At 39.3% G+C, this 13,091-nt stretch overlaps 1 protein-coding gene across 2 annotated transcripts in view; it reads right to left on the reverse strand.

Annotated features, from left to right (window-relative positions):
• SIPA1L2 (signal induced proliferation associated 1 like 2) overlaps positions 1 to 13,091 on the reverse strand; it is a 74,029-nt gene that overhangs the window by 23,602 nt on the left and 37,336 nt on the right. For both annotated transcript variants that reach the window (XM_054162259.1, XM_054162258.1), the window contains 5 exons: positions 9,222 to 9,305; positions 7,644 to 7,747; positions 7,154 to 7,257; positions 4,189 to 4,577; positions 2,063 to 2,287 (listed from right to left, as the gene is read on the reverse strand). In XM_054162259.1, the coding sequence (XP_054018234.1) occupies positions 2,063 to 2,287; positions 4,189 to 4,577; positions 7,154 to 7,257; positions 7,644 to 7,747; positions 9,222 to 9,305 (906 nt within the window). The remainder of the gene's footprint in view (positions 1 to 2,062; positions 2,288 to 4,188; positions 4,578 to 7,153; positions 7,258 to 7,643; positions 7,748 to 9,221; positions 9,306 to 13,091) is intronic.

The following is a 13,091-nucleotide window of genomic DNA, read 5'->3' on the forward strand; positions in this document are numbered from 1 at the left end:
ACCTCAAAGATCATCAAGTCCAACCTGTCACCCACAACCTCATGACTACTAAACCATGGCACCAAGTGCCATGTCCAGTGTCCTCTTGAACACCTCCAGGGATGGTGACTCCACCACCTCCCTGGGCAGCATGTTCCAATGGCTAACAACATTTTTGGTTTTCACAGTACCGCCAAGGTTGGAAGAGACCTCAAGGATCGTCGAGTCCAACCTCTCACCACAGACCTCACAACTAGATCATGGCACCAAGTGCCACGTCCAATCCCCTCTTGAACACCTCCAGGGACAGCGACTCCACCACCTCCCTGGGCAGCCCATCCCAATGACGAACGACTCGCTCAATGAAGAACCTTCTCCTCACCTCAAGCCTAAACTTCCCCTGGTGCAGCTTGAGACTGTGTCCTCTTGTTCTGGTGCTGGTTGCCTGGGAGAAGACACCAACCCCCTCCTGGCTACAACCTCCTTTCAGATAGTTGTAGACAGCAGTAAGGTCTCCCCATAGCCTCCTCTTCTCCAGGCTAAAGAATCTCAGCTCCCTCAGCCTCTCCTCATAGGGCTTGTGCTTGAGGCCTCTCCCCAGCCTCGTTGCCCTTCTCTGGACACGTTCAAGAGTCTCAATTTCCATTAGAATACATAGAATAAACCAGGTTGGAAGAGACCTTCAAGATCATTGTGTCCAACCTATCAACCAATCCAACACCACCTAAACAACTAAACCATGGCACCAAGCACCCCATCAAGTCTTCTCCTGAAAACTTCCAATGACGGTGACTCCACCACCTCCCCAGGCAGCCCATTCCAGTGGGCAATCACTCTCTCTCTATAGAACTTTTTCCTAACATCCAACCTGAACCTCCCCTGGCGCAGCCTGAGACTGTGTCCTCTTGTTCTGGTACTGGCTGCCTAGGAGAAGAGACCAACATCCGTCTGTCTACAACCCCCCTTCAGGTAGTTGTAGAGAGCAATAAGGTCACCCCTGAGTCTCCTCCTCTCCAGGCTAAGCAACCCCAGCTCCCTCAGCCTCTCCTCATAGGGCTTGTGTTCCAAACCCCTCACCAACTTTGTTGCTCTTCTCTGGACTCGTTCCAGCAAGTCAACCTCCTTCCTAAACTGAGGGGCCCAGAACTGGACACAGTACTCAAGGTGCAGCCTAACCAGTGCAGTGTACAGGGGCCTTCTTGAACTGAGTGGCCCAGAACTGGACACTGCATCTTTCACAATGATTGCGAGACTTTTTCTTCCACCTGAGAAGAACACATTTCTTATGAGCTATTGCTGGGTTAAGCTGTACAATTAGCTGTTTGTTAGAACTGCTCCTTTTTTCTAAATGTCAGTCGTTACAAAAATGTGCCGTTTTATTGAAGTCGGCACCTTTTATAGAGTCTTGTAAAAAGAGCGAGTTGGATACACCCATACTTAATTGATCTTTTACGGGATACTAACCACCAGTTTGTACCTACTAATTAAAAACAAAGTCAGAAAATATACCAAAGAATCACTAAAATACCCCTAAATGGCAATAAATTAAAAAAAATTATCTACCATAGGTCACCAACTCCTTTGTGGCCATGTTTCTCCTCTGTAGCGGATTAGGTGATGTAATAGACAGTATGGTACTAAGGTTTAATATAGAAACATCAGGAAGTAAGCTTTTTTTCAAATAATTAAAGCTCCTGAAGATTTGTAGAAAAAGTCCTCAGGGCATTAATAACATTGTACCTTTCCAATTGTTCCCTAGAGATTCCAAGCGGGAATTCAGGCTGTCTGACATAGCCATACATTTTTGCCTACACGCACTTTCAGAAATTTCTGCCAGTTTGCTTTATTTGACATGTGGAAAAGATGCAGCTGGATAGAACAGAGGACAAAACAGCATCTTGTGCACTCTTTTGTACCTTTTTTTTTGGTATGTACATTTGCTACATAAAGGGAGAGAGGAAAAAACCAAACAAGCATACATTTAAAATTGAAGCAGAATTTGTAATTTTTCGCCTTTTCTATCCTATTTTAAAATTCATTGTCATTACCCTTCTTGCTCCATAAAGTTAAACATAGCTCTTACTCATGGCATTCAGAAACTTCAGATTCTTCAGGCGTAGGGCTTCCTTCGGATTTTTTCCATCCAATGACATATTTATTCACTGCTCCTTGTCTATGGTATGGTTTTGAAACTGACCCAGAAATTTGTTGACTACTATGCTGCGACACTATGTAGACTTTGGAGGTATCTAGGGAGCCACTCTTTTTAGAGCAATGTGTTGATGGACTTCCTGAATGGTGTGACCCACTAAAAACAAAGAAAAAACACAAAAATAAAAGTTGAATCAGAAATGCTTCATATTTAGTATGCAGATACTGGTACAGTAATTTTCTATCTACTGGCAAGAGTATACGCCCTTTGAGAACTTTAATGTACGTATGTTACTAATGACATAATTCAATTTTCATCAAGAACTATAAAGGGAATTACCTCAAATAGCCTGTTAATTATAAAAATTAAATGCTTTTTAACTTCACGTTTCTTTTGCCAGTTCACACCCGTTTAATCTGTGTTTTCATGCATTGTTGTTGAGAATTTAACAGAAGTAAATTTCAGTTCAAACAGTCCTCTGGCTAATTTTAATACCTCTTATTATTATCAATAATAACACTAGTAAGCACTAATGAAACCTCTACTGAAGACTCTCAAAATTATTTAAAATTAACTAAAACAAACACTTCCCTGAAGAATAAATTTCTTCCCATCTTGGATGTGAAGTAAGTAAAGCATTAAGAAACCAAGTGCCTTGCCTAAAACTGTATTTGGAACCTGAAGTATCAGCTCCTAACTTTTGTTGTTAGTTTACAAAAATCAAACACAGTACTGTCTTTTAATCTAAATCCCAATTCACAGAGAACAAATATGGATACTTTGCTGACCATGCAGAGCCAAATACAAGCAATGAACATGCATAGATGTCTCTGGATCATATTAAAATATCTACTGTGGAATCAAGATGAATCATTAAGGCAATAGATCAATAATTCTGACCACAGTTAGTATGTGCATTTAATCTTAAAGGTAATTTATTTACTCTCCTTTCCTCACTCTTCCTCCCTAAGAAGTATAAACAAGATTATGAAGTTTTGCAGGAAAAAAAATTAGCTGAGTGAAGTTAAAAGCTTGTTTGCTTACAATCCTTGCAAATATGTGATGAAGAAAATAATTCTGCTATGAAAAACTGAAATCTAAAGATGAAGCAAACAGTGAAGCACAATGGGACATATGTATCAGATGAACAATATGGACATTAAGCAATGGATTTTAAGACTTCTATTGTAACTGTTTCAAATAAGGGAATATTTTTGATGTAAAGAAATTAAATGCCTGTGAAAGCCTGGGTCTATACATTCTTCTATAACTTGTGTACAAAAAAAGTACAACTTAGAGCAAGTACACAAGATTAATTCACTCATGCCAAGCACATAAAACGAGAATATAAGATATTTGGTTATTTTCCTGTACTCATTGACATGGCAAACAAGAATCAGAGGGAAAGAACAACTTCCTTCTTTGTTTTACAGAATAAAAATCTTAATACATAGACCAAAGCTTCAACTTCAAATTCACAACAAAATAGAAATTGGGAGATGAAGGCAACCAGTTGTAAATGTGTACTTTCCAAGTTTGCTTTACAACAGAAGTACCATGCACACATTCCATTGGTAACAAAAAGAGTTGAAAACCAACCAGAGATTAAGTTCAACAAACAAACTCATAAAGCATACATCATCACAAGGATGTAAATTAGGGGGAATAGTATGTAATGCAGTTCTACTATAGGAAAAAATTGTCCATCACTATCTGTAATAATTGTCCACTGCAATTTCTCTGATTTCCCATAGCATTAACCCCCAGGCAATCTGTTGCACTTTCCTAAAATATCTTCACATCTGCTGAGGGATGTTTTCCAACTTTAAAACCCAAAGCAATATGCACAAGGTCACATATAAAGTCTCCATCAGATTTGGGAGCGGGGAATAGTTACACTTTTGAGACAGACTGATCTAAAGTTGCCCCAAAATTGCTCAAACAGGCCTTTAAAAACAGCAGAAAGTCAAAATCAGGTAAGTGCACTTCTAAATAACAACAACAAAAAAGTTCTCCATATGTTAGCCTATAGCCCATGATCTTTAATAGACACATACCTGGAATGAGAAGAGATTTCACTTAGGTCTCCCATACTGCCTTCAGCTGTATGACTAGTAGACATAGCAGAAGCATAGGTATGAACAGCATATATTTTAGCTGGATCATCATCTGGTCCAGGAGTTTCAGAAGACTCAGTCCACTGCTCAGGATGACAATGTACTCCAGACCTGCTGCCAGCAAGGTGCAAAGGGGCCAGAAGGGGAGCAGGCATGCATGGAGCTGTATCAATTCCACTGTCAGTAGAAGCCCCCTTTATATATGTTAATCCAAGCAGCTCAGGATCCATCAGATCTCCAGAACCGAAGTGTTTTTCATCACTGTTGCTGGAGGTATTACTGGATAGCGTGTTGCTGCTTGAGTGGCTTGAACAGCTTTTGTCTCCAATCTTAACAAGAAAATAAGCAAAAAAAGAGCCTCCTCAAGTTAAATATTTATTTTAATATTACTGGAGTTGTGCTACTCAAAGACCATTTCATTATTTTTTACAGCATGCTGCAATTGCAAATTATGAAAAGAGCTAATTACACCATCCGTTTCTATGGAATTAATTGCATATTAAAGGCTGATGCCACTGCGAATAAGAAGGCTCTAGTTCCATCTTCTATCGTAAATTTAAGATCACACTTGAATTTTCTGATTACAGGACCTGCCCAATGTCCTCAGCATTCAATTTCTGAACAGTTAAAATAAGCACTTGTTAAAGCTAGAAGCACTGGTAACTATTTGTTTCAATAAGAGCTACAGCAAATCTCAAAACCATCAAACACTGGATTATCACTGGCTTTTTCTCAGTGTGTGTAAAACATGCAGCTTATTGGATAAAATCCATTTGGATGTGTGGCTAGTTAAATTGAAACCAGTTGCAACATATGTGTACCAGATGAAAGTAACTGAAGTCGAGGGCTGTAAGTGAAGCATGTTGGCTAACTACATCTGGCACTTGTGTCAATGAAGTTGGGGGGTTCTGTGAATTTCATTTTAAAGAAATTTTATAGAGTTGAATTAATTTATCTATTTGACAGAACAGCCAGAATAAGGGCACATGAGACATCTATTAGGTACAAAATAAATGCAAGGGTGACTATCTTAGAGATCATCCTCCTAGCAGATGCATATAAACACAGCTGTGGCTCAGACAGTAAAGAAATTAGACATGACAGCCTTTCCAGAAATGATAGTTCTATTCCATATGAAAATTAACAGGTTTCAAAATCTGAGGAGAGCTACCTTTACAAGATGCCTGTTGCCTTAAAAGCAACAGAATAACTGATAACAATACATTGAACAGTTTCTCCAAGGAGAGAGACTTGGAGAAAGGTGTCTGGGTAAGACAGATGTCACTTTGTACTCTAAGTGAAAACTGGAACCAAAGTGGAATGACTCAAGGGGGAAAGAGTTCCAAGGCATAACATGAGTCTCAGAAGATGTATTGCATGTATGAATCCCCCCAAAATTGCACCTTCCTGATGCTGCAGGTAGCAGAGAATCTGAACAACAGCTATTTATACAGATATCGTGAATTGCTTGAAGTTCACTGTGGCCATAGCTTAGGATCACTTTACACATTTCCTTGTGCCAAGAGAAATTATTGCATGAAAGCTCATTATGACTCTAATTGTTACATGTTGTTAAAGACCGTATTGTGGAGCAAGATTTGAAACAAAACCAAGTAAAATCAAAACAAGCAGGAATGTATTTATTCCAGGAGAACAAAGGAAACCTGAAGATAGCCAGTGAAGCTCCTTTCCCTCTCCCTTCTTCCCCCAAGTTAAAACTGATAAAAGAGAGAGCATAGACTTCTTTTCGAATGGTTAAATAGAGTTCTTGTACATTTGCTTGTAGGCTGCAGTGTGAATTTCACTGGTTGTCAGGGTCATGTGGCACATTGAGCTGAACAAAATAGGGGATACACAAGATCCTTTACAATGTGATGGCCAATTTTCTGGTTTACACCATCAAACAAATAGTCTCATTTTGTTTGCATTATCTTTATAAAAATGCTGGTTCTTTTTACAGTATAGTTCTTTTGCACCTGAACTACATAGAGGTATATGCAGGCATACACAAATAAAAGCCCCTTATGAGATTTTCTGTGCTGATCGCCACCATCCCAAAAGCATGAGAGCGGCCACTAGCATAAAACTGTAAGTTACATGAACTCATCACTTAACTCTGGTATTGGTACTCTGTGCTCATTGTTATAGACACTGTAGCTCCCTGACACCTTTGGCTTAAAGTAAAAGAAAGTATTTTTGTCCTCGTGTGCGTAATTCTACAGCATGATTCTGCTTATGATAGCTTGGGGTGTTTGAATCAAGCTAGACTCTCCTAATATATAAATGGACATGAGAAACTAGACTCATATTCTTACCAATGTAAGGCTACAAACAGTGTACATATTCCTACTCTATATAGCAGGTTTTTCCATGTAACGAACATTAAAAAAAAGGACTGCACATGTCATTAGGGTCCTTTCCAACCACTTGGTCACTGAGGGGTTTGCCATTACTGAAGACAAGCCACTAAGTGAGGCTGCCTAGAAATCTGGGCAGAATTCTCAATACAGAAAGTACAATTTTGTAGAGCTTACTGATGGGTATTTTGCACAACATGAAAAACTGTATGGTAAATACCATTTTATTTTTTAAAAAATAGGAAATACAGATCAAGAAAGTCAGTATAAATGAAGATGTAAATGCACAGCTGAGTGTAGACTACACTAGTTTTATCTCTTTAACACTCCAGACCCATGCATTCTTGGAGTTCTTAGTTTAAAAACACAGATTTAACATACCAAATTCACCCCACATATGGGTCAACCTACACTTTGCTTCCCAAAACACGCAGTTCTCTTCACAAATTATTAAAATGTATTTTTAAGATGTATTTCTTTAAGCCCATGGTGCTGTTTTGGTTTTCACATTTTTAGAGTTTAGAATGACATCAAAGTAAGAGACTTACATGTGAAAGTTTGTTTGGTGACTCCTTGCCACTACCCTCTTTCTGTAAAGCCCGGTCTTTGTAGGAGCTCAGGACTTTTGTCGATGGTGCATGCCACTTGGTTTCTGCCATAAATAATTGTGTTTTAATTTCTGAATGCTAAAAAGATAAGTATACCATACAACAAAAAAATGTACATGGCTTAGCATCAGGTTTCAAGCCTGCACACTCATTGGAATCAGAGATGTATATCTTTACAGCATTTACGAAGATCTAATTTTTCAATGATAATTAAACAAAGCTCAAACAGCTCTTCATCATTCATGAGGCTTTCTGAAGTTCAGGAGTTTGTTCCAAGTACTCTCAGTATCCCACACCACATTCTGTTAGACTGTCTCCAACAGCCCCTGTTTTCAGTGTTATGTTACATGCTTTTTGTGTATCAAACCCCTGCATTTTGGCACTGTGTTGCAAAGAATATTTATTTTTAAGATACTGTAGGTTTTATTACCAGAATGTCTGGATCCTTCCAAAGGTTCATCTCGTTCCCTGCCTCCTTCACATTCCAGTGAGCCTGAACCTTGATGGTGTTCATGAAGCAAAGGGGACTGACACCTTATAATGTAAGCAGAAAATTAAGCTTTTTTTTTAACCCCTAGCCCCAGGAAACTAGTTACATGATGAGTAACAACACTTTTTAGTCTTCAACCCAAATATTCTGCAAGTGATTTGTTTAAAGAATCATCATCCCCTCCCACGAAGCAAGTACACTAACATTTCCAAACACTGCATGCAAATATTTACATCCTTTTATTCAACAGCACACTGTTATAACTTAAGCATGAACAGGCCAAAAAGACATTGAACTTTAAAGAAAGAAATGCATTGAGGCTATATACCCAAAAGTGTTTATACTTAAGAAGTATGGTTATATATATATATATATATATATATATATATATATATATATATGCTTCACCACTTTTTGAACTAAGCCCCAAAGAAAGTAGCTCTGTTTGAGGTTTTCACTCTTGGAACACATAAGGCTAGTGCCAGATCCACTGTATTGCATTATATTGTGAAAGTTAAATTATTTGACAAAGCAACACACTAAAACCAAGGTTGCTATTAGAAATAGCTGTGCTGGAAAAATTACACAAGATGCACTTTCATGCATTTACTGGCAAAAAAAAAATAAATTGCTATAGTTTTATTTTTATTATTGGTATCTGTTCACCTGCCAGAGATTTCATGGAATATTCTGCAATTCCTTGAGGAATCTCCATGATATTGCACATACAGCTCTTACATGGAGTATCTTATCCACAGTCATGCCAAAGCAATATTAAGCTTACAGACAAGGAATCAAGCTGATATTCATATTCTTTTTTCTGAAAAGTAGCTTCTGAAAGCTGTGTGGCAAATCTAGAATGCTTCTGTATTGTGCTATGTGGATACTGCCATACATTTTATAGCAAGAGTGGGTTTAGCAGCTATATTTATACAAGAAGGAGATACATTTAAAGTGTTTTAGAACAGATGTATTGCATAATATTCTTATTACAATGACAGTATACTGGGGTGCTGTTTTTTCCATACACAGCCTACTTCCGAAACTTCAGCACGAAGAGATTAACAGGGATGTGAAACAATCACCTATATACTTCAATAGCCTTTTACAGAGAAGAGACCTCTGAAAGAGCAGTACTTTGTTGAGCAGAGATGCTAGGGACTGGATGCTATCAGAATAAGCAGAGTTGGAAATAAAACCTTTCAGAACTAGAAAGGTAATGTTTTAACCAAATACTCTGCCACAGAAGCAATAGGAGAAGATGCTATTTTATTCCAGTTCTGCAAACCTAAGAACTGTTTCCTATTTACTTCAATTGTAACAATTTGGTCCTAAAGAGTTAAAGCAGTCTGTCTTTAAAATGCAGCATTTAGGACAAGAAAATGTACATCTTAAAATATACTATTGGAGTTTGAAAATAAATCTATGGTTTACACAGAACTTCGATATTCAGAAAGACGTGTGGGAGCTATAGCAAGATTTAAAATACACAAACAAAAAAATAAATATCACCAATACCCATCATATCCAACTTGCTGTCTCCACTGGCTGCTCCCACTGGGTCCTGGGTCACTGGAGGAGGACTGGTTGCTTGGAGAACTTCTGCAACATTGACTACAGTCATTAACACTGTACTGAATTACTTGTGGGGCTTCAGATTTGAATTGGGCTGTGCTTCTTGTGAAAAATATATTCCTTTTCATAAATACTGCAGATGCAGTATGGACACTCAATTGTGCACATTTTTGGAATTCACAGTTTTAGCTTTCATAAAACTTGAACAAGCATACTATTTATTATATTTGTATGTTTTAAAAGGCACAAAGAGAGAGACATTAAATGCCAAATTATCTTTTCCTCACATCTAGTTTTACTTCAGAACAAGTGGGATTACTCAGAAGTCAAAGTAGCTGAATTACTTCTCTAAACTTATGTGTGGGAAGCTTGTGATGGATCAGAAATTACTTGCTTTGCAAGTACTCCAATTTTCAATATAGTAATTACTAACTTCAAAGAAGTAATAGGAAAACTTTTTTTTTTTTTTTTTTATTACTTCTTTAACATATTAGAGCAGTAAACTTTTATTAAACCTTTGAGCCTGATGTGTTAACAATGTCTATAATTCTTCTTCGATTGCCACACAGTTGAAACACAATGCTCAAATTTGGGTTTTGGTCACCCTCCTATCCCTCACTTTTGTGTATCTCAGTCCATAACTGTAATACAGACTCCTTCAATGATATCACCTTGAATTCCTTCTATTTCCCTTCTTTTCTTTTTTTTTTTTCTGTTATTGATTTTTGGTGGTATTTTTGTGGGTTTGTGGTTTTGTTTTGGTTTTATCGTGGGTTTGTGTTTTGTTTTGTTGAAACTCAGGGGAGAGGTAAAAAGAGGTAGTTTAGGATTTATGCACTTTCCCAAGGACATGACATTCAATAAGCAGCTTCACTCTTCAGATTGAAAATTTTAGAGACAGTAGCTATTATATTTTATTTCGCAGCCAGACACATACAAAATGCATGAATGAGTGTAGTGCCCAGTTATTCAGCATGTCTTTCTGATGTGCACTGACAGAACCAGGCTTCTCTCAATCAACTGAAATAGTCTATGGTCTATAGTTGAATTCAGTTGCCTGTTCTTGCTTCTTATCACAAAGAACTTCATATTTCTTGCAGAGATTGAGTTGATGAGCACTAAGGTATGGAAAAATTAAGACTCCACGGGTTTCCAGTGTTCAGACTGATATTTAGGGCATTGTCCTCAAAACTGGGACATTGGTTTGTACTGTCCCAGGCTGAAGAATGTCTAGATCCCAGGCCTCCCATTTCTGGAAAAATGTCTAACCACAGTAATCTAATCAGCAAATGCTTAACACAGTTGCTTTACAGAAGAGTTATAGCTTCCTCTTCTCAGGAATGGATTCCAGACTCTAGGTGAAAGCATACACTCGCCTACAAGTATAACTCAAGCACTCAAGAACACAGTGAGTAAACAAAAGAAGAGCAAGTCTTAAAGAGTCAATATTGGGAACTCACTATGAGCAGTTGTCACTGAATAAGGCATTTTGTAAAAACAGGAGTAGAGCTCAAGGATATCCTTGCACTTCTGAGTACAAGGATTAGAAGAAAAAACATTTGGATAATTTTTCTCACAATGCTTAGCTCTCCTCAGGAACTGTATACTAGAGCATAGTTGTCCAGCTTGCAGTTTTTAATTTCACATCAGGAACCGGACACCTAACAGTTACAAGACAGAGCAGATTAATTATTGCTCCTTGTCTTTTCTTATATCGAGCCCATATTTCTGTTGCTGCTGCTTCCTTTTATATCTAACCCAAACCACTTTATCAGTGAATTCAACGTTAGCTCATTTTCAAGTCAGTTTCTATAACCTTGCTGTTTTAACAACTTGCTTCTCCCTGGTTGCACTCTTCAATTTGTCTAAACTGATAGCAGGTTTCTGACCCTCTAAAATCTCTTTGTTGTTTTCCAAGGCTGAGTATACATGTTCACTCTTGCAAGACAACTTATAAGTACTAATCAATCACACTTCAAACTCCTCTGATTAAAGCCCATCTCTCTGCCAAGCCATAAACTGTGCCTCATCCCACATGGAAGACCTTGTCAATTAGTTACCTTTCACAGAATCACAGAAACATTCAGGTTGGAAGAGACCCTCAGGATCCCCAAGTACAACTGATAGCCCTACTCTGCAAGGTTCACCTTTAAACCATATCCCTAAGCACCACATCCAAATGACCCTTAACCACATCCAGGGTTGGTGACTCAACCATGTCCCCGAGCAGCACATTCCAATGCCTGACCAATCTATCCATGAGAAAATTTTTCTTTATGCCCAGTCCAAACCTACCCAGTCACAGCTTGAGGCCATTCCCTTTTGTTTTATAACTAATTACCTGGGAGAAGAGACCAGCACCAGCCTCTCCACAATGTCCTTTCAGGTAGTTGTAGAGAGCAATAAGGTCTCCTCTCAGCTTCCCCTTTTTCAAACTAAACAGCCCCAGCTCCTTCAGTCAATCTTCATAATATTTATTCTCCAAGCCCTTCACCAGCTTTGGTGCCTTCCTCTGCACTCACTCCAGCACCTCCACAGCTCTCTTGTATTGAGGTGCCCAAAACTCAACACAATACTTGAGGTGTGGCCTCACCAGCGCTGAGTACAAGGGGACAATCACCTCCCTACTCCTGCTGGACACAGCATTTCTAATACAAGCCAGGATGCCATTGCCTTTCTTAGCCACCTGGGCACACTGCTTGCTCATATTCACTTGCTTGTCAATTAGAACCCCCAGGTCCCTTTCTGCCAGACAGCTTTCCAGCCACACTTCCCCAAGTCTGTAGCAATGTTTGGGATTATTGTGACCCAAGTGCAGGACCTGGCATTTGGTCTTGTTGAAGTTCATCCCATTAATGTTAGCCCATGGATGCAATCTATTCAAGTCCCTCCGTAGAGCCTTCCTACCCTCGTGCACATCAACACTCCCAACCAACTTGGTGTCATCTGCAAACTCACTGATGACACACTCCATGCCTTCATCAAGGTCATCAATAAAGATGTTAAACAGAAGTGGTTCCAATACTGAGCCCTGAGGAACTCCACTTGTGACCAGCTGCTAGCTGGATTTAACTCCATTGACCACCACTCTTTGGGCCTGTTTGCCCATCCAGTTCTTTATCCAGCAAAGCCGGTGCTCATCCAAGCCATGAGCTGCCAGTTTGTCCATGAGAATTCTGTGGGGAACAGTGTCAAAGGCTTTGCAAAAGTCTAGGTAGACAATATCCACAGCCTTTCCCTCATGCAATATACAGGTCATGTCATAGAAGGACATCAGGTTGGTCAGGCAGGACCTGTCCTTCATAAACCCATGCTGACTGGGCCTGATCCCCTGGTTGTTCTCTATATGGCATGCAATGGCGCTCCAGGTGTTCTGTTCCATGACCTTCTCTGATACCGAGTTCAGGCTGTCAGGTCTATAGTTTCCTGGATCCTCCTTTTTTCCTTTCTTGTGGATGGGTGTTAAATTTGCTACCCTCCAGTCCATTGGGACCTCCCCAGTTAGCCAGGACTTCAGGTAAATAATGAATAGTGGCTTGGTGCGCCTATCTGCCAACTCCCTCAGCACCCTTTGATGTAGCCCATCTGGCTCCACAGACTTGTGTGTGTCTGAGCAGCACAGCAGATCACTGACCAATTCCTCATTTATTGTGATGACCTCATTCTGATTCCCATCCCTGACTCCTAGCTCCTGAGGTTGGGTGTCCAGGGAACTGGACAGTACGAAAGACCAAGGCAAAGTAGGCAATGAGCACCTCAGCCTTCTCCTCATCCTTAGTCACTATGTTTCCCTCTTCATCCAATAAAGGATGG

Source organism: Dryobates pubescens, chromosome 6 (genome assembly GCF_014839835.1).
Source record: "Dryobates pubescens isolate bDryPub1 chromosome 6, bDryPub1.pri, whole genome shotgun sequence".
NCBI lineage: Eukaryota > Metazoa > Chordata > Aves > Piciformes > Picidae > Dryobates > Dryobates pubescens.